The sequence below is a fragment of the Cryptomeria japonica genome, chromosome 2 (assembly GCF_030272615.1).
Source record: "Cryptomeria japonica chromosome 2, Sugi_1.0, whole genome shotgun sequence".
Classification (NCBI taxonomy): Eukaryota; Viridiplantae; Streptophyta; class Pinopsida; order Cupressales; family Cupressaceae; genus Cryptomeria; species Cryptomeria japonica.
This window is the reverse complement of record NC_081406.1, coordinates 202735911-202756363: the sequence shown is the minus strand read 5'-3', so window position 1 is coordinate 202756363 and position 20453 is coordinate 202735911. Positions and strand designations below refer to the sequence as shown.

At 37.3% G+C, this 20453-nt stretch overlaps 2 protein-coding genes across 2 annotated transcripts; both read left to right on the top strand.

Annotated features, from left to right (window-relative positions):
- The first annotated feature begins 3141 nt into the window (after positions 1–3141).
- Positions 3142–3489, top strand: LOC131859780 (pyruvate dehydrogenase E1 component subunit alpha-2, mitochondrial-like). Its single transcript, XM_059213836.1, has one exon. It carries the CDS (start codon positions 3142–3144, stop codon positions 3487–3489), a length of 348 nt encoding a protein of 115 aa, XP_059069819.1.
- Positions 3490–10275: 6786 nt separating this feature from the next.
- LOC131046318 (pyruvate dehydrogenase E1 component subunit alpha-2, mitochondrial-like) lies at positions 10276–12010 on the top strand. The gene is made up of 3 exons (XM_057980025.2): positions 10276–10672; positions 10909–11054; positions 11915–12010. Exons 1-3 carry the CDS (start codon positions 10276–10278, stop codon positions 12008–12010), a joined length of 639 nt encoding a protein of 212 aa, XP_057836008.2.
- The last annotated feature ends 8443 nt before the right edge of the window (positions 12011–20453 follow it).

The following is a 20453-nucleotide window of genomic DNA, read 5'->3' as shown; positions in this document are numbered from 1 at the left end:
AGCCTAGTTCCACACAATAGGGAAGCTCAAGCTTCTTCAACATCCCATCATCATCAAGAAGAACTCAACTCTCTATCCATAGACTTTAAGCAAAAAATGAAAATCAAGGACCAAGGCATGGGGGAATACTCTTTTGAACCCCCATGTCTATCAAAATTACCAACGTCACCAAAACATTATGGACAACCTTCTGCATCATGACATCATGCAACATAGCCCATCACCAAGTTTGATGGCAAATTTATCTAGTTGGTCACACTGGCCGATGAATCAGAAGAGAAAGACATCCTTAGTTGTCTATATAAGGATGAAGGAGAAGTCAGAGCAACTACCATAGAAGTGACAGTACCAACACAACAATATGGAAAAGGGTTCCAGATCATGCAACAAATAGGATACAATGACAAAGGACCTATTGACAAGATCCAAGAAGGCATTATAGAACCCTTGCAACCTCCTTCACAATTTGCAAGAGACAAAAAAAGACTTGGATATGGACAACATGTACTGCCTAGGCAGAAGAAAAATCACTAGGAAAATCCTCAGTGGAGAGCAAAGAAAAAATATAATGAAGACTCATGGCAAGAGGCACTACATCAAGTAGCATAAACAATAAGGAAAGAGAAAGAACATCAAGAAAATGAGAAATGATAAGAAGAACTGGTCATTCAAAGGGAAGAAGACTCTTATAAGAAAGTACATCATGTGCAAGAATCTGATCAAACCGAGGTGGAGCCACCACCTAAAGAAATTACTACTCACCAAAGAGAAATAGTGTATGAACAAATGCAAAGATCACAAGCAGGCTCCAATTTCAAATCAGAAAAAGCTACGAAATTGGTGTCAATTATCAGAGACCTTTTCTCACCATACAAAATGCCTGTTAGAAGCAATGAAATAATCAAGGACATCAATTCTGAAACTAATTCTAATGAATATGAGTGGGGTAGTTGTTTAGATATTACTGTGGACATTGAGGTAGATACCATCCACTCATACACATCCCTTTCTTAGGAGGGACAAGGCTCATAATCTTGACCACTTGAATTTGGACCATGACATATCTATGAGGCTAGTGAGAATGAGCAACGTCAATATGAACAAGGATACATCGAAGACCTTAACAATATCATAGACCTAATCAGTATTCCAAACTACTAGAACAATGACTCTATCATGACACTTACCATGACTGATCTCAACCCACTAAATGACTCCTTACCGCTCGTATATCCCGATCTCATAGACTGGGAAGAACCTAAACACCATGATATACCAATATTCTCAGATGATGAATCCAATGTCCAGTATCTATGTTCAGTCAACTGAGAAACGTGCTCTACCAGTGAACAAAATGACAATATCTGCAATCAAGGGAGTGCCAAATCTCTCAATCACAAAAATGAAATAAACAAAGGATCTAATATTGAAAACTAGTCAATGGCAGTATTAGATCACAAAAAAGTAAAAATAAAGGATGCATCTGTAGGTGAATTTTTTTTTGAGACACCTAAAGGTGGGAGACTTGACACTCTTCCTGAACATTATCAAGAAAGGTCACTAATATTGATTGAGCCAACTCAATCCATAAACATCGGTACTAAAGTAGCAGTCAAAACCATACACCTAGCAGAATCACTCACAGAAGAGGAACAACCATATTTTATCAAACTCTTCAAGGAAAAGAAAACCAATTTTGCTTGGTCTTATGCTAATATGCCTGGAACAGATCTGAACCTGTTCATGCATCACTTATCCATCTCTCCAGGAGCTAAGTCGGTCAAGCAGAAATTAAGAAAAGTGAATCCACATGTGGCATTATTGGTCAAAGAAGAACTAAAGAAGTTATTAGACGTCAGATTCATCTGACCTACATACTATGTTGAATGGATCTCAAACATTGTACCAGTTTCAAAACCTGACAAAAGCATCAAAATATGCACAGATTTTAGAGACGTCAAAAAGGAATGTGTTGGGACTCATAAAATTTGAGTATTTTGAGAGGCCCATTTCGAATTTTTGCTATTTCATTCTTAGAAAGGCACCTAACCTCATTCAGATGACCTAGTTAGAAAGAGGGTAAAATGGAGCCAGTTAATTATCAAAGGGTAAGGCTTGGGAAATATGTCCTACACCTTTCATTTGGCCTATGCAGCATGTTAGAACTTTCAGAATTCAGCTTGGATCAATTTATCAAGTACGCATTTCAAGGGGTGAGCTGAAAGTGCATCATAGGTGCAAATGTAGATTTTATTAAGCAGCCTACTTCAAGCTCCAATATCTTTTGACCAGTTGATCGTCATGCTAAAATTATAAGTGCATTGAATTGTATGCATATAACTATGCCTCCATGCCAAATTTCAGATCTTTATGAATCTGTTTGATCCATTTTCCAAGATGATTTCTTGAGTCACTTCATTCAGTTTTCTACATTTTCATTGCTATATCTTTTCAAGTGGCTATTTTCATGAACCTACCATTTGCACCCAGTCAGCCTTTTGGCCGAATTAAACATTCAGCAGTCTTATTTGTACTTCAAGGTATTTATGCCCCATATTTGGGGGTCTATGAAGATTGTTTGATATTTTTAAGAAAGGCATTTTGAGGTCCCTGTGCATTGATTTCATGAGGTTCATAGTGCTGACAGAGCCAAATGGTCATCTTTGACCGTTAGTATTTCTTCACCCAGGATTCATCTTGAGAAACAGTTTGGCGGAGTGAATTCTTATATATCAGACAGTATGCTTGTCAGTTTGTGAAGTCCAGAAAGGTGTTTTGACCAGTTTTAAATTTGCATCTTTGGGTTTAAATACGAAAATGTGGTGCAAGCATCTGAAAGTTGCAAAACTCAGTTCAGTGATAAAAAAATGGTGCCGATAAACTCTAGAGGTATGTTCAAGATTCCTGAGGTATTTCAAGGGTCAGTTGAATGAAAATGAAAATATTTTTAGTCGGGCCCACTTTGGGGCCCGACCTGGCTCACTCTCGTGCATTAATTTTATGGCAAAATATTCTTAATTCATGGTAATACATATCAATAACAACTCGATTGTAATTGGCAATTTGGTTTGGTGAGAGAAGATTTCATTTGATCCTTGTGACTGGATAAAGAACAAAGGAAGACTGCAATTCACCAGTTGGATGGTGAGAGGTGACTTCATTTTACTTGTCATCTATGGAATTTTTGGAGCACACATTTCGCTTGAATGTGGTCTGGCCTTTGCCCCTAAATATGAAAAAGTAGATGGAGTATCGATTACTCTTTGTGGTGATGGTGCTGCAAATCAAGGGCAACTTTATGAAGCTCTTAATATGGCTGTTTTGTGGAACTTGCCTGTAGTTCTTGTGTGCAAGAATAATCATTATGGGATGGGTACAATAGAATGGCGAGTAGCAAAATGCTCTGCATATTACAAGCAAGGACACTATGTTCTAGGTCTTAAGATTCAGGAGATGGACACTTACAGATATCATGGTCATTCAATGTAAGAACATGACATTGAAAAGGCTTTAGTAAACTGCAAACAAATATATGTTGGCAAGTTCAGAACTAGGATCTTCCCCCAATGTGGCAGTTGAACATGAAGCTTAAAAGATTTCTAGCAAATGCAATGGCAAGTTTAAACCCATTTCCCTTTGAATGGCACTCTTAAAAACTTCCAGCAATTGTAATTGGCATGTGAAATGCCAGTCAAACCCCCCTACGTGCTAGATAAAATGATGAAATGGCATTTTGGAGCCAGAGTTAAATTTCAAGAAAATGCTATTGTTAGGTGTGGGAAGTATTGAAACCTTTAGGCTTATGCAATTGGCGAATTTGATGCCTAAATCCTCCCCTGTTGTGCATGGTATTTGGGAGGCATTGAAGTTTCAACAAAATGCAATTAACAGGCTTAAAGCCCAGCCCTCCCACGCTATGGTAAATGGTGTTTTAAACATTAAACAAATGCATATGTAGGTGTATAGCCAAGTCCCACGATCTTGCCAATATCCTCTCTGCAATATGATGAAAGGGTTTTATAATTTTTTTCCTGCAACTGTAATTGGCATGAAGCCAATCTTCTCCTTCCCTGCGTGGCCATTAAATTTCAAAGCAAATGGCATTGGTAGGTGGTAGAAGGCATTAAGACTCTTCAGCCAAATTCAATTGGTAGGTGTAGACCAAATCCCATGACCTCTGCAAGTGTTCTCCTCCCTATGCATAATGTAAAGGGGCAAGGTTAACATAGAAAACTTCAACAAATACAATTACCAGGTGAAGCCAACCCTCTCCCTCATGTGACTATTCAACTTTCAGGAAATCCTATTGGCAGTTGAAAAGGCATTTTAAATCTTCAGCGAATGCAATCTGCAGAGAAAAGCTCTCAGAAACCTTCAAAAAATGCAGAAACCAGACAAAACCATATATCCCACATTGGCTAGGCAGAGCGATATTTGAGTATTTAAATTAAAAAACACACATAACCATAGTGTCAAAGCCTTGAGGCTTTTGACACAAGTGCAAGCTTGGAGCCCAGGTGGACCCCACACATGTGTGCATGATTCTCAAGGTGAGTGAGTTTTGTAGTAGAAGGGCGAGTTAACGAGTTTGTAGGTTCGAGGATGATCAACAATTATCGTTGATTCACAAAGAAAAGGTGTATGCCAGTTATCCATCATGAAACAATGACTAAGCACGTGCAAAAAAAGGCAAGTTAACAGGTGAGCAAGTTGGAGTCGATCAGATGGTGGTCACTGAGTCACATAGCGAAGATGTATGAAAGTTACCCTTCGCGAACTAGTGATCAATGAGTTGGCAGGTCTGGGTGGCAGGTGAGCTGGTTGGTCTCGATGAGGTGGCAGTCCGCAAGATGGTGAAGTGGTAGACAAGTGGTAGATAGGTGAGGTGTCATCCCATTTGGTGCCACAAACAAATCACAGGATGCCACGTGGTAGGGCGCAGGTCAAAAAATGGACAGAAAAATCAAAGTTAAATATATAGTCCTGACTATAGTATTTTTTGCCCAAACATAGACATATATATTAATCAAAGTTAATTCGCCTTAGGGGTATTTTTTGCCCAAACATAGACATATATACCGTTGGAAATCTCTCAGAATGAGGATTTCAGTTGTGCAATTAGTTTCAATAGATCTCAGATATTTTTAGAGCAGTTTCCACGGGAAGGATGAAGGAAATATTTTTCAGTTGGGGAAAGAGGACATATGGCAATTTTTTATGAAATGTAGTCTTTTCCCTCTTCTTTATATTCTCAATTCTTCTCATTTGTAAGGGTTCTAGAATTTTTGGAAAAAGGCTCTAGAGTTCTAAGTTCCTAAGTCTTGGAAAGGGTTCCAGTTTTATGCATTTTGATTTTCTTGGTTGTAAGGGTTGAGGTTCCTATCTGTTGTCATGGAGTAGATACATTTTGCAGATTGTTTCTTAGTTTCAGGTCACATATATGTAAGGTATATATGTAGTGTAGTGGATTGTCTTTAGACATTCTTCAATTTCAATAAATTTAGTCTTCAAGGAAGTTTGGGTTTATCTTCTCAAAGTGAGAGTGTAATTCTTGTTCTTAGGCATCCTTTATAGAAGGGATTTAAATTCTATGAGCAAAAATTGTGGATTTGGGTTAATGTTTGGATATGTATGATTCTTTGATGAATTTAGAATGTGTTAATGCCAGACAATAATAAATCTTTTCAATGAATTTGATATGCAGCTTGGATTCCATTTGTGGTTATTTGTATTGACTCTATGCCCAGGATGAGGCACTGATCTGTTATAGTTAGAGGTCATTTGCATTAGTTTAAAATCAAATCAGAATATGTTTCTTTACTTACTGTTCTGTTGAAATGTCCCATCTATCTCAAGCTCAAATGTAGTTGAGAGTCAAATGTGAATGTAGCTAGTTTGCAATACTTTTCTTATTGCTGAGCTATGTCCGAGATTTCTACTTTAATGGTGATGTTGTGTGCGAGTTTTAGACTATATTTGAAGTGCATCACAGGTAAACCTGCCTAGGCCTTGTAGAGCCTGAAGAGAAGAAGGATTAATATCCTTGTTAAGCTGGTCTAGTTAGTCTTTTGAAATCATAGTTGAGGTTAGCTACCTTTCACAATTTGGTTGCAGATTATACTGGTTGCGGATTTTGTTGTTCAACATAAAAAGGAACCAACAAAATGGCGACTCTGCTGGGGAGTGGAGAGATGTAAAAATTTTGTCAAGTCAAATCCATGAGTCTAGCCATGTCCATTTGAGGAAAGAGTCATAAAAGTGTTGTAAATTTGAAAGTATTTTTAGATCTGTTGTTATCTGCCTGGTAGTGCTGTATGAAGTCAAGAATGTTTTCTTTTTGTCATAAGAGTTAATTCCTATCCAAGTGTTGAAAGTCTGATATCCTTTTATCTTTGTGTAAGTCCAGATTTGTTCATGTTTTATAAATGATTTTATAAATTCTCACAGCAGTGAGTGGCGACTTTGAAAGATCTCTATACCAATGTACATAATTGTAAAAGTTTTATAAGATTTGGTAAATTTATAGCAAAGATTTAGCAGATGCTTGGAGTTGATTGAAGATCCCTGAAATTTATTGAAGATATTTTCCTCCATGAAGGAGGTGGTGACTCTGTATGAAGATTCATGTATAATGTTAGAAGATCTGAGAAAGATCTCACCAAATGTCAGAGCAACAACTGCAATATCCAGGTATTTACCAAAATTGGTATTAAAAAATGTAAGAAATTTTGTTCCTTACCAAGTGAGTTTCAGCACTAAGAAGGAAAATGAATAAGTTAGGTTGCATGCTCCTGTCAGTTTAAAGGTATGTGTGAAGTATTTTGAATAATAGAGAAGGTAGACTCTAGCTGCAATAATTTTTTATTGGTTGAAAATAGTGAATGTATTCAAGCAAGGTTGCAGTTAGTAATGGATTGTTGTAGAAATTTCTCTATTAAAGGTTATGTGCCATTTTGTTTTGATGGCATACCTGGTTACCCGAATCAGATTCCAAGTGACATTAGGAAGCCTTTACCATTGTTTAATGGGGACCAGTTACAATCAGCAAGAATGCATGTGTAAAACTTTGTTGATTTAATGAATGACTTTGATATCTGTCATGAGGATATTTGCATGAAGTTGTTTGTGTAGAGCTTGAAAGGGGATGTTGAGATTTGGTGCTCGTTTTTGCAGGAAGCTTCTATTCCCTCATGGGAATAATTAGTTGCATCTTTTCTTGAGCAATTTGTTGAGAGAATAAACTTTAATGATGTGCTGAGGAAGTTGATGTAGATTAGAGTTGAGGAAGATGAATTAGTGCCAACCTTCAATGTTAGATTTTCCAAAGCACTGGTTGAGATCCCACAAGGGTATAAACTGAATGATGAAGTGTCTTTAGTGATTTATTTGGATGCCTTTGGAAGTAAGATGAGTTACATGTTGAGGGATAAAGAGCCAAAGACATTGCATCAGGCATTTATGACAGTCATGGACATAGAGAAAAATTTAAAATATGGCATTCCTAAAAGACTTGTATCTACCGGTGTCCGCTGACATAGTGTTTGTAATGCTACAACTAAGTGTGAAGTGAGAAGTAATGTTCAGATCTCTGGTATTCATACTTGTGCTGACAACACCGATAATTTAATTCCAAATGAAAATCAAAGTTATTTGGTGCAAACAATGGTTGATCCTCATATAGATATTGATAATGTCAATTGTGTTGAAGATGAAGTAAGAGTATTTTCAGATTTCACTTCTTATAATCATGTTGATGATCTTTCTAATATGAAATTTGTGCACACAATTAATTCAGAAATTTTTAATGATACACATGATTGTAATGAAAATACAGTCCATATTGATGAAATTTTTTTTAAAGAATGTCACATTGAACAACAAAGTGCAACACAATTGTAGAAGATTGCAGAACTTAGGAAAACTCTTGAAGTTGTGGATAAGAAGGTTCAAATGTTGGAGAGCCTTAGAGTTATGAATGAAAACCTTCTGCAATATGGTGAAGAGGATTTTTTAGAAAAAAGACTATGAATTGAATGCTTGTACACTTGATGAACAACATGCTAATCTAACAGATAGTTTTGTGACATAAAATTTAAGTGAACATGCTAGATACTCATCAGATGAAGTAAATGGTGGTGATATTCATCTTTATTCTTTGACTGATGATAAGTGTTCTATTGGTAAAGAAGATCAATTGTGGCAAGATAAGTATGACTATCTTGATTCTCAAAATGATGGTCATAGGATGAAATTTTGTGGTTGTGAAACATGGATTGCTGAAGATAGTTCCAACCCACTTTCAATTTCTTCTTTGCCTGATGAAGATGATTATGATGATAGAATGGATGGTATCTTTAGTAAATTTTCTAATATTTTATTCAATGTTGATATAGATATGGACCAACCACTTTGTTGTCACAATGTTCATAAGGGGATTCTTCATTTGGTTTCTAACCCTTTGTATGAATAAATAATTGATCAGCTAGATGTTGTAAATGATGAACCAGTCCATGATGCTAATATCATTCCATGCAACAGTGACATGTGTCAGGATGAAGTTTTTTGTAATGGGTTGCTTACTAGTGTGTTTGAACCCCATCTTGAAATTTTTCATGTGAACATGAGTGAACGTTCAAATTTTATTTCAAATTATATGCTTGAGCCAGAGGTATGTTCATTTTTTCAAGAATGGGATATTAAAGATGTTGATTTATTGCACTTAGTAGATGATGAAAAGAATGGATATGTTTCAGTGGTTGATCATGAAAGTAAGGTTCAAAATTATGCTCATGATGCGTAAGCATATAATGCTAATTGGAAAAGCATGTTGAAAGATGTGTGTCATAATACAAACATTTCTCTGATGACCAGTGTTTGCTTCAGATTGTTTACATTATTAAGTGATGAGAATAAGATTTTTGATAAGGGAAAGAGTTGGTTTCAACTTTGGTGGCTAGGAGCCATATGTAAATAAATCATATATTTGTACGGTTGCTTTGCTTCAATTGTGTGGTTTTCAATAAGGAGCCCTATTGTTTGGGTGGAATAAGGAACCCCTATTTTTGAGAAGAGGAGAAGTGATCTATTTTTGGGTGGTCTGCTCTACCAAATATTCTAGATTCTTGTGTTGATCTTGCAATAAACCATCCCCAGTTAGAGCCACTATTGGGACTCATAAAATTTGAGTATTCAGATGGCCTAGTTAGAAAGAGGATAAAATGGAGCCAGTTAATTATCAAAGGGTAAGGCTTTGGAAATGTGTCCTACACCTTTCATTTGGCTTATGAAGTGTGTTACAACTTTTAGAATTCATCTTGGATCAATTTATCAAGTACCCATTTCAAGGGGTGAGCTAAAAGTGCATCATAGGTGCAAATGCAGATTTTATTAAGTAGCCTACTTCGAGCTCCTATATCTTTTGACCAGTTGATCGTCATGCTAAAATTCAAAGTGCATTGAATTTTATGTAGATAATTTTACCTCCATGCCAAGTTTTAGGTCTTTATGAATCCGTTTGACTAGTTTTCCAAGATGATTTTTTGAGCCACTTCATTTAGTTTTCTGCATTTTCGTTGCTACATCTTTTTAAGTGGCCATTTTCATGAATCCACCATTTGCACCCAGTTAGCCTTTTGGTCGAATTAAACATTCCATAGTCTTCTTTGTACTTCAACGTATTTATGCCCCAGATTTGGGGCTCTATGGAGATCGTTTGATATTTTTAAGAAAGGCATTTTGAGGTCCCTGCGCATTGATTTCATCAGGTTCATAGTGCTGACAGAGCCAAATGCTCATCTTTGATTGTTAATATTTCTTCACCAGGGATTCATCTTGAGAAATGGTTTGGCGGAGTGAATTCTTATATATCAGAGAGTACGCCTGTCAGTTTGCGAAGTCCAGAAAGGTGTTTTAACCAGTTTTAAAATTGCATCTTTGGGTTTAAATGCGAAAATGTGGCGCAAGTGTCTGAAAGTTGCAAAACTCAGTTTAGTGATCAAAAAATGGTGGCGATCAAATCCAGAGGTATTTTCAAGGTTCTTGAGGCATTTCAAGGGTTAGTTGAATGAAAACGAAATTTATTTTAGTCGGGCCCACTTTGGGGCCCGACCTGGCTCATGCTCATGCATTAATTTTATGGCGAAATGTTCTTAATTCATGGTAATGCATATCAATACCAGCTTGATTGTAATTGGCAATTTGGTTTGGTGAGAGAAGATTTCATTTCATCCTTGTGACTGGATAAATAATAGAGGAAGACTGCAATATGCCACTTGGATGGTGAGAGATGACTTCATTTTACTTGTCGTCTATGGAATTGTTGGAGCACACATTCTGCTTGAATGTGCTCTAGCCTTTGCCCTTAAATATGAAAAAGTAGATGGAGTATCAATTACTCTTTGTGGTGATGGTGCTATGAATCAGGGGCAACTTTATGAAGCTCTTAATATGGCTACTTTGTGGAACTTGCCTATAGTTCTTGTGTGCGAGAATAATCATTATAGCATGGGTACAACAGAATGGCGAGAAGCAAAATGCTCTGCATATTACAAGCGAGGACACTATGTTCCAGGTCTTAAGATTCTGGAGATGGACACTTACAGATATCATGGTCATTTAATGTCAGAATATGGCGTTGAAAAGGCCTTAGTAAACTGCAAACAAATGTATGCTGGTAAGTTCAGAACCAGCATCTTCCCCCAATGTGGCAGTTGAACACGAAGCTTAAAATATTTCTAGCAAATGCAATGGCAGGTTTAAACCCATTTCCCTCTGAATTACACTCTTAAAAACTTCCAGCAATTGTAATTGGCATGTGAAATGCCAGCCAAACCCGCCTTGCGTGCCAGATAAAATGATGAAATGGCATTTTGGAGTAGGAGTTAAATTTCAGGTAAATGCTATTGTTAGGTGTGGGAAGTATTGAAACCTTTAGGCTTATGCAATTGGAAAATTTGATGCCTGAATCCTCCCTTGTTGTGCGTGGTATCTGGGAGGCATTGAAGTTTCAACAAAATGCAATTAGCAGGCTTAAAGACCAACCCTCCCATGCTATGGTAAATGGCATTTTAAACTTTAAACAAATACATCTGTAGGTGTATTGCCAAGTCCTACGACCTTGAAAATATCCTCTCTGCAATATGATGAAAGGGTTTTATAAAAAAAATTCTTGCAACTGCAATTGGCATGAAGCTAATCTTCTCCTTGCCTGCGTGGCCATTAAATTTCAAAGCAAATGTCATTGACAAATGGTAGAATGCATTAAGACTCTTTAGCCAAATTCAATTGGCAGGTGTAGACCAAATTCCACGACCTCTGCAAGTGTTCTCCTCCCTGTGCATAATGTAAAGGGGCAACGTTAACATAGAAAACTTCAGCAAATACAATTACCAAGTGAAGCCAATCCTCTCCCTCACGTGGCTATTGAACTTTCACAAAATCCCATTGGCAGTTGAAAAGGTGTTTTAAATCTTCAACGAATGCAATTTGCAGAGAAAAGCTCTTAGAAACCTTCAAAAAATGCATAAACTAGGGAAAACCATATATCCCACATTGGCTGGGTGGAGCGATATTTGAGTATTTAAATCCAAAACACACATAACCATAGTGTCAAAGCTTTGAGGCTTTTGACACAAGTACAAGCTTTGTGCCCAGGTGGACCCCACGCATGCATGCACAATTCTTGAGGTGAGCAAGTTAATGGGTTTTCAGGGTCATAGACGATCAACGCTTGTCACTAATTCACAAAGAGAAGGTGCACACCACTTACCCATTGCAAAACAATAACTAAGCATGTGCAGAAAAAGGAGAGTTAACGTGTGAGCAAGTTGGAGTTGATCACATGGTGGTCACTGAGTCGCAAAGCGAAGATGCATGAAAGTTACCCTTCGCAAACCAGCGATCGATGAGCTGGCAGGTCCAGGTGGCAGGTGAGCTGGCAAGTCCCGATGAGGTGGCAGTCCAGTGGCGTACAGGTGGTAGTCCGGAAGGCGGTGAAGTGGCAGATAGGTGAGGTTTCATCCTAGGTCGTGCCATGAATGAATCACAGGATGCCACGTGGCAGGGTGCAAGTAAAAGATGGACAAAAAAATCAAAGTTAAATATATAGTCTTGACTATAGTGTAAAATCCAAAAATTTAAATGATGGGTCCACATTGAGAGATTAATTCACCCGAGGGGTATTTTGTGCCCAAAAATAGACATATTATATACCATTGGAAAGATTTCAAAATGAGGAATTCAGTTCTTCAATTAGTTTCAACAAATCTCATATATTTGGAGAGTAGTTTACGCGGGAAGGATGAAGGAAAAATTTTTCAGTTGGGGAAAGAGGACACATGGCAATTTCTGATGAAATATGGTCTTTTCCCTCTTCTTTATATTCTCAATTCTTCTCATTTGTAAGGGTTCCGGAATTTTTGGAAAAAGGCTCCAGAATTCAGAGTTCCTAAGTCTTGGAAAGGGTTCCAGTTTTATGCATTTTGATTTTCTTGGTTGTAAGAGTTGAGGTTCCTATTTTGTTGTCATGGAGTAGAAACATTTTGCAGATTGTTTCTTAATTTCAGGTCACATATATGTAAGGCATACATGTAGTGTAGTGGATTGTCTTCAGGCATTCTTCAATTTCAATAAATCCCATCTTCAAGGAAGTTTGGGTTTATCTTCTCAAAGTGAGAGTTTAATTCCTATTCTTAGGCATCCTTTACAGAAGGGATTTAAATTCTATGAGCAGAAATTGTGGATTTGGGTTAATGTTTGGATATGTATGATCCTTTGATGAATTTAGAATGTGTTAATGCCAGGCATTAATACAGGGAAATATTTTCAATGGATTTGATATGCAGCTTGGATTCCATTTGTGGTTATTTGTATTGACCCTATGCCCAGGATGAGGCACTGATCTGTTACAGTTAGAGTTCATTTGCATCAATTTAAAATCAAATTAGAATATGTTTCTTTACTTACTGTCTAGTTGAAATGTCCCACCTATCTCAAGCTCAAATGTAGTTGATAGTCAAATGTGAATGTAGCTAGTTTGTAGTACTTTCCTTATTGTTGAACTGTGTCTAAGATTTCTGCTTTAATTGTGATGTTGTGTATGATTTTTAGACTATATTTGAAGTGCATCACAAGTAAACATGCCTAGGCCTTGCAGAGCTTGAAGAGAAGAAGGATTAATATCCTTGTTAAGTTGGTCCAGTTAGTCTTTTGAAATCATAGTTGAGGTTAGCTACCTTTCAAAATTTGGTTGAAGATTATACTAGTTGCTGATTTTGTTGTTCAACATAAAAAGGAACCAACAACATGTTAGAAGGATGACTTTCCTTTGCCCAACATTGACATAATTGTGAATCTAATAGCAGGCCATGCAATGTTATCATTAATGGACGGTTTCTCTGGCTATAATCAAATCAAGATATCTCCAGAGGATCAAGATAAAACTGCGTTCACCTATCCATGGGAAACATATTGTTGGAACGTCATGCCTTTCGGCTTAAAAAATGCTGGGGCAACTTATCAAAGAGCCATGATGACAATCTTCCATGATATGATGCATACCTTCATGAAGGACTATGTGGATGATTTGTTGGCTAAATCATTCACCTGAGCATAACATCTTGTCATATTAGATAAAATATTTCAAATACTGGAGCAATTCAAGGTCAGATTAAACCCTAAGAAATGTATCTTTGGGGTCACATCAGGCAAACTATTGGGCTACATTGTATCAGAAAAGGGCATTGAAGTAGATCCAACAAAAGTACAGGCTATCATGGAAATGCCACCACCCAAGAACATTAGCCAACTCAGATCTTTGCAGGGACGATTGCAATCCCTCAGGCGATTTATAGCTCAACTAGTAGATAAATGTCTCCCATTCAATCACCTGCTTCATAAGAATATACCTTTCAGATGGGAAGACAAGTGTGCAGAATCATTTCACCAGCTCAAACAATATTTGATGAATCCGCCAGTTTTGGTACCACCAATAGCAAGTAAGCCACTCATTCTCTATTTATCAACAACATAAGTATCATTGGGGGCACTGCTAGAACAAGAAGACCTAGAAGGCAAGGAATGATCTATTTACTACATTAGCAGGACTTAGAACAGATATGAGCTAAATTATACATTCATTGAGAAGGCTTGCTTAGCAGTAGTGTTCGCCTCTCAAAAGTTCTGTCATTATATGGTAGCCCATACAATCAAGATAGTAGAAAAAATCGATCCTCTCAAGTATTTACTCAGCAAGGCAACTCTTGCAGGACGATTGGCTAAGTGGGTCATGATTCTCAGTGAGTTTGATATCCAATACACAAAACATCGGGCTATCAAAGGACATGTAATTGCAGATCAACTGGAAGAAGCACCACCACTAGATCAACAACCACTGCAGGTGGAATTTCCAGACATGGATGTACTCACTATCACACCCAAGCAATGGATCCTGTACTTTGATGAACCCTATACACAACATGGATTAGGTGCCAACATCTTGTTCATCACTCCAGAAGGACACACAATTCCAAAATCTTATAGATTGATATTTCCATGCACCAACAACATTGTTGAATATGAAGCTTTGGTAACAGGAATCAAAATGGTTGTGGAATGGAGAATCACATAATTAAGAGTCTATGGAGATTTTTAATTAGTTATCAATTAGATCAACAACGAATATCAGACAAAGGATGATAAGATAATGTCTTACAAGAGAATGGTGGATGATTTCAAATAGTACTTTGTACACATCACCTTTGATTAAATACCAAGATTGGACAACAGAGTTGCCGATGCAATGGCCACTATTACTTCATTGTTGCAAATTCCAAATAAACAAAGTCGTTACAAGTTCTTGGTAGAGCAATTGTTTTCCCCAGCCTATGACAATTCCACATCCCAAGTCATCTATGCCCTAATTGGTTCAGACTCACCTCACTATGGGTCAATCTATGATTATCCCAAAAACAATACTTTTCCACTCGACCTATCTCACAACCAAAAACACAACTTCATCCAACAAGTCGCCTGCTATACCTTAACTGCTGACACACTTTACCATTGAGGTCTAGACGGTACTCTTCTTTGATGCTTCGAACGTAATGAACCTGACTCTGCCTTACATAAGTTGCATGAGGGTATCTATGGTACACATTCAAGTGGTCCTACTCTCGGCAAGAAACTTTTGAGAATGAGATATTACTGGCCGACAATGGAGGGAGAGTCATATCAATTTTCTAAGAAATGTCCTAAATGTCAAATTCATGACAATCTTATCCATGCACCAGCACAAGAGCTGCAGCCATTCACCACATCTTGGCCTTTCTATGAATGGGGACTTAATTTAGTAGGAAAATTCATCCTTCTTCTTCAAATGGATATAATTTCATTATCATTGCAACAGAGCATTTCATAAAGTGGATTGAAGCAGTCCTGATGACCACTGTAACTAGAAAACAGATCTCCTCATTCATTCTCAATTATCTCATTTGCATTTATGGCATTCCCAGTTCCATCATTGTAGACAATGGGCATCCTTTCAAGAATCAAGATGTGTGAGAGCTATGTGAACGATTCAAAATCTAACATCGCTTCTCCACACCATACTACCCATAGGGAAATGGCCAAGTGGAAGCATCGAATAAAATAATCTTGAAAATCCTCAAGAAAATAGTAAATGATGCGGGCAAGGATTGGCATGTACAACTCAATCTGACACTTTGGGCATAAAAGACTAGTATCCGGACACCTTCAGGGGCTACACCATATTCATTGGTGTATGGTTCAAAAGAAATTCTACCTCTTGAGGTAGAAATCCCATCTCTCCACGTATCTTTGAAGGGCCTCATACCTGATGAGGAATATCGAGTAAACAAGTTGCATGAACTAGAGATTCTTGATGAAAAAAGACAACATGCTGATGACCATCTCAAGGCATATTAGCAGTGAATGTGCAAAATTTATAATCACAAATTCATCTCAAGGGCTTTCAAAGTCGGTGATCTCATACTAAAAGAAAATCCTAGAAATCATCAAGATCGAGAAAAGAAGGGAAGTTTGAGCCTCACTAGTTGGGACCCTTTGTCATCATATCATTCTATGGATCGAGAGCATATCAGTTATCAACTTTAGAAGGGGACATGCTTGACAAACCAACCAATAGTATCCATCTGAAGAAATTCTACACTTGAGTCATCCAATGCCAAGATCAAGTGAAAAAAAAAAGATGAAAAAAAACACACACACACACACAAAAAACAAAACTAGTGAAAACTTGGAAATGAGTGCTATTTGTGAGAGAATGAATCCTCTATCTATCAGTACTTATATCTTTTTGATCCATCTAGTCTCAGCTATAAGCCATCGCCGGAACACTTGTTCACCCAACATTATCCCGAACATACTTAGCATAGTCACTGTCCTTTATTATCTAAAAACACTTATCTGTATCATATCCCACCATCAATTGGTAATCAATGTGTATATCCACATCAATAAATATCTATGACTAGGGGCAACATTCCTCTCACTTTACCATTTAGACAAACACACCAGGATCGCAGCATACTGGAGAACCAATATCAAAAACTAATCATTGGGATAGAAAACAAGACCATTAGCCAACTACAACTTTAGCACACACACGATGGATGATTTTATGAATTATGATTTGTTTACATTTTAGCATAAAGTTTTGACTATTTTGTATCTTAAAATTTTGAATCATTAGATCTCTCGAGCTACTCAAGTATGCATTGAGCTAGAGAAGCAAAAAAAGAATCTGATATTTTTTTGGTTTTCTGTTTGTGAGGCGATCATTTGTACAGTGCAAATTTGTCTCAAGACATGATTGGAAACATATCATTGAAGACATTTTCCACTTTGCACATGCAAATGGTTAACTCTTGTCTTTTTTACACAAGCAACACTCAAGTTGTCTTGGTTCAATTATACCTTGATGCTTGTGCTACCTTGCAATATCAAAATCCATGTAAGTTATACTTAGGTTGTTAAGGTTCAATTATACCATGATGCTTGTATTAACTTTCAACATATCAAAAGCTCAATGATGACAAAAACAAATCACAAACAAGTGACTAAACGAGAATGACAACAACAAAGTTAAATCATTTTAAGCTTGCATTTAGTTGCATATCATTTTAAACTTGCATTTAGTTGCATATAATTTTAATCTTGCATTAGTATAATTTCATTATCATTATCATACATCATCATTTTCAAGACACATCTCATTATCATACATCTCATTTTCAAGATATATCTCATCATCATCATCTAGTCACATTCATCATTGCATCCATCACATGCATATCTATTGCAACATCATGGAATATTTCTTCACTTTCATATCTTCATCATTCTTCCAACTATCATCTATCATGTCTTATACATGATGTATCTTTCTTGAAACCAAACATTTTGATCTAGTCTTATACAAGACATATCATTCCTGAAACCAGATGTTTGATCATCATCTTTGTCTTATACAAGAGGTGTCATGCCTGAAACCAGACTTGATCGCAATATTATCAATTCTATCAATCCATCCATTATATCATGTCTTATACAAGATAATCTTTACTAAAACTAGACGCTTTGATCATCTTTGTCTTATACAGGATATATTGTTCTTGAAACCAAATGCTTTGATCATCTTTGTCTTATACAGGTGGTGTCATTCCTGAAACCAGACTAGACCTCAATCTTATCAATCTGATCAATCATGTCATTATCCCCATACATGAGCATATCATATCAACAACATGTTAGAAACATCTACATTCATCAAATCCAACCATCATCTGCATATCACCTTCTAAACATATAGTATCATTACAAAAATCATTAAAAAAACAAAAAAACACACACATCACATCATCTGCATCATCATATGCAAAATTCATATAGATTAAAAGCATATCATATAGCTAATCAAAATCAAAATAGCTACATCCATATCATATCATCATGCACATGTGTGACCACATACTGATCCAAAGGAAAACCAATGATGCAAGTCAGAACCAATCGTCAGTCACAACAAATAAATGTCCAATGTCCCTGGATATAATGTCAATCAATCACTCAATCCAAGTTCCATATCGCAAATCAATCAATCCAAGTTCCATATCAAAATATATGAACCAAGTTCCATATCGAAAATCAGTCCATTGGGACCCATATCGAATCAGGACACATATCAAATCAGAACCCATATCAAATCAAAACCCATATCGAATCAAGACCCATATCAACACTTGAACCTGTTAGACACAATGCACCATTGAGAGGGGGGTGAATCAGTGGTTCCCAAACTTTTTCCTTCAACTGTTCTATGTGTGTATACCGGTTAAATCAAATCTAACTTAATGAAAACTTACTGGTTAGTGGAGATATCAACACAAATGCATTTACACAAGAAAGACATCACATAACACCAGTATGTACGAGGAAAACCCAAGATGGGAAAAACCTCGGTGAGAAATGTTGCTAGAGTCTACTGCTCCAATCCAACCTCACAATCAAAACTTTGTTACAATGTTTAGGGCACCAACCGAAGGAGCTACAACCCCTGATATAGGGCACCAACACAAGGAGCACCAACCCCTAACTAATTTATAGGCTACAACCCAAAGGAGCTACAACCCCTGCACTGAACTACAACTCAGTGATCTCAAAGATAACTTTAAATACAAAATTAATAATACTGTTACAAGTGAATCTTGTAATCATCTCATATACCTCTCTATGCTGGTGAGACACCTTCTCTGCTCTATTGGCTCATTCTTCTACTTCTCTCATCTACTACATCCTTGTTGGTAAACTCTACCAGTTCACCTCTCCTTTGTTATGCTCTACTGGATCTCCTCCTCACTGCTATACTCTTTATCGGTACTATACTCTGTCAGTTCTATGTCTGCCTACTTTGTAGCTTCCTTCACTTTTTCTCTGCCTATATGAACACTATCGGTTCTACACTCCTACCGGTTGAACACCTCAACCTAGTTCTCCCTCACCTTCAGTATCTTCTTAGATACTTGTTGAGTACTTGACTAATTTTCTCTCTCATGCTGAAGTAACACACAATCTCTTCGCAACAACACTATCTTCTTCTATTCAGCAGCACTAATCTCTCATCCAGCGATAACCTTCTATGATTTTGGCTTCCATATTTATAAACTGGTTTTCCCACCAAAACCAATTCAAACTTTGGGCTGTTAGGGTTTGCTCACTTACCTCGAGGCAAACCAAATCCAATCAAATCTTGTCCGATCTGATCTACCAGACAACCAACTGTACATTTCCACCATTGTTGCGCCTTCCAATACACATTTTCCAAACATAGAAAACACGTCCCTTTATCTTGACTTGCATCTGTCAAATGCCATTAATACCTCTGATGTTTCCTTCTTGAGGTCTTCTCACAAACCTATTTTCTTTTTTTGATCCAGGCGCCACCAACTCCCTGATTAGTCATTGTCGCTCATTCTTTCTTGAGCCACACTCTCCTGATCTGATCCACTAATCGCGGGATCCATATTGAATGCACAGTAGTAGAGACCTATCTCGATATGACACTCCATCGACCTCTACATGCTTTCCACTTCATCTCTTCTTGGCATCCAAGTCAACCAAATGCCAGCTTGGATCCGTGTGTCAGTTCAGGAATCACTGACCAAACACTCAACCGATTCTTCTCTTCTGTCGGTTTACTAACCCTACCGGTTAAACCCTCAAACCGGTCTGTCATTAAACTTGCACTTTGCTTCTCTTTTGGTGGACTACTCAATCGGGCAACACTCTTGCTAACCTATCTTATGCACATCTTCATCAGATGGGGAATCTGCTTCATCTGCACCTTGTCCATATTACTAGTGGACATACATACCAATAAACACTCTTGATGACACCATGTCATCAATCTTCAACATACTCCATCTTCAACCTAGCCTTTTTCCTCTGATCAACTTGGACCATAGCTCTCTTCATATGTATTGACATCTCAACATGCCTTCTCAATCAGTCCAGCACATATCCTTGATTTCATGCACTTGAGGCATTCCTTTGATTCACTGGTAGATCCAGTGTGAGCCTTCAAAAACCTGTCTCTGCCTCATCTACCTTATCTCATGGAACTATAATGCACACTATGCATAATAGGAGATAAGTTCTACTTACCGGTGGAGGGACACCTTGTCTTTTGCATCTTGCAGTGCACTCATGTGACTTCCCTATTTGTGCAACACATCTTCAAATAGACACATGTGATCCAGTGTAGGCACATTAACTATCAGTCATTGCTTCTCATGATGAATGCATCTTCATTCGGTGGGAGTCCTACTGTTCTGCAACCACATAGCATATTGGTGACCTATTCATCCTTCTCCTCCTGTGTTGATGTGATTTACGTAACATAGCATAGCTTGTACACT

Coding starts and splice junctions, on each gene's coding strand:
- LOC131046318 (XM_057980025.2), top strand. CDS start 10,276: ATGGTGAGAGATGACTTCATTTTACTTGTCGTCTATGGAATTGTTGGA. Junction 10,673..10,908: donor CTGCAAACAAATGTATGCTG/GTAAGTTCAGAA, acceptor TGCTATTGTTAG/GTGTGGGAAGTATTGAAACC. Junction 11,055..11,914: donor ACCAACCCTCCCATGCTATG/GTAAATGGCATT, acceptor ATGAGCTGGCAG/GTCCAGGTGGCAGGTGAGCT.
- LOC131859780 (XM_059213836.1), top strand. CDS start 3,142: ATGGTGAGAGGTGACTTCATTTTACTTGTCATCTATGGAATTTTTGGA.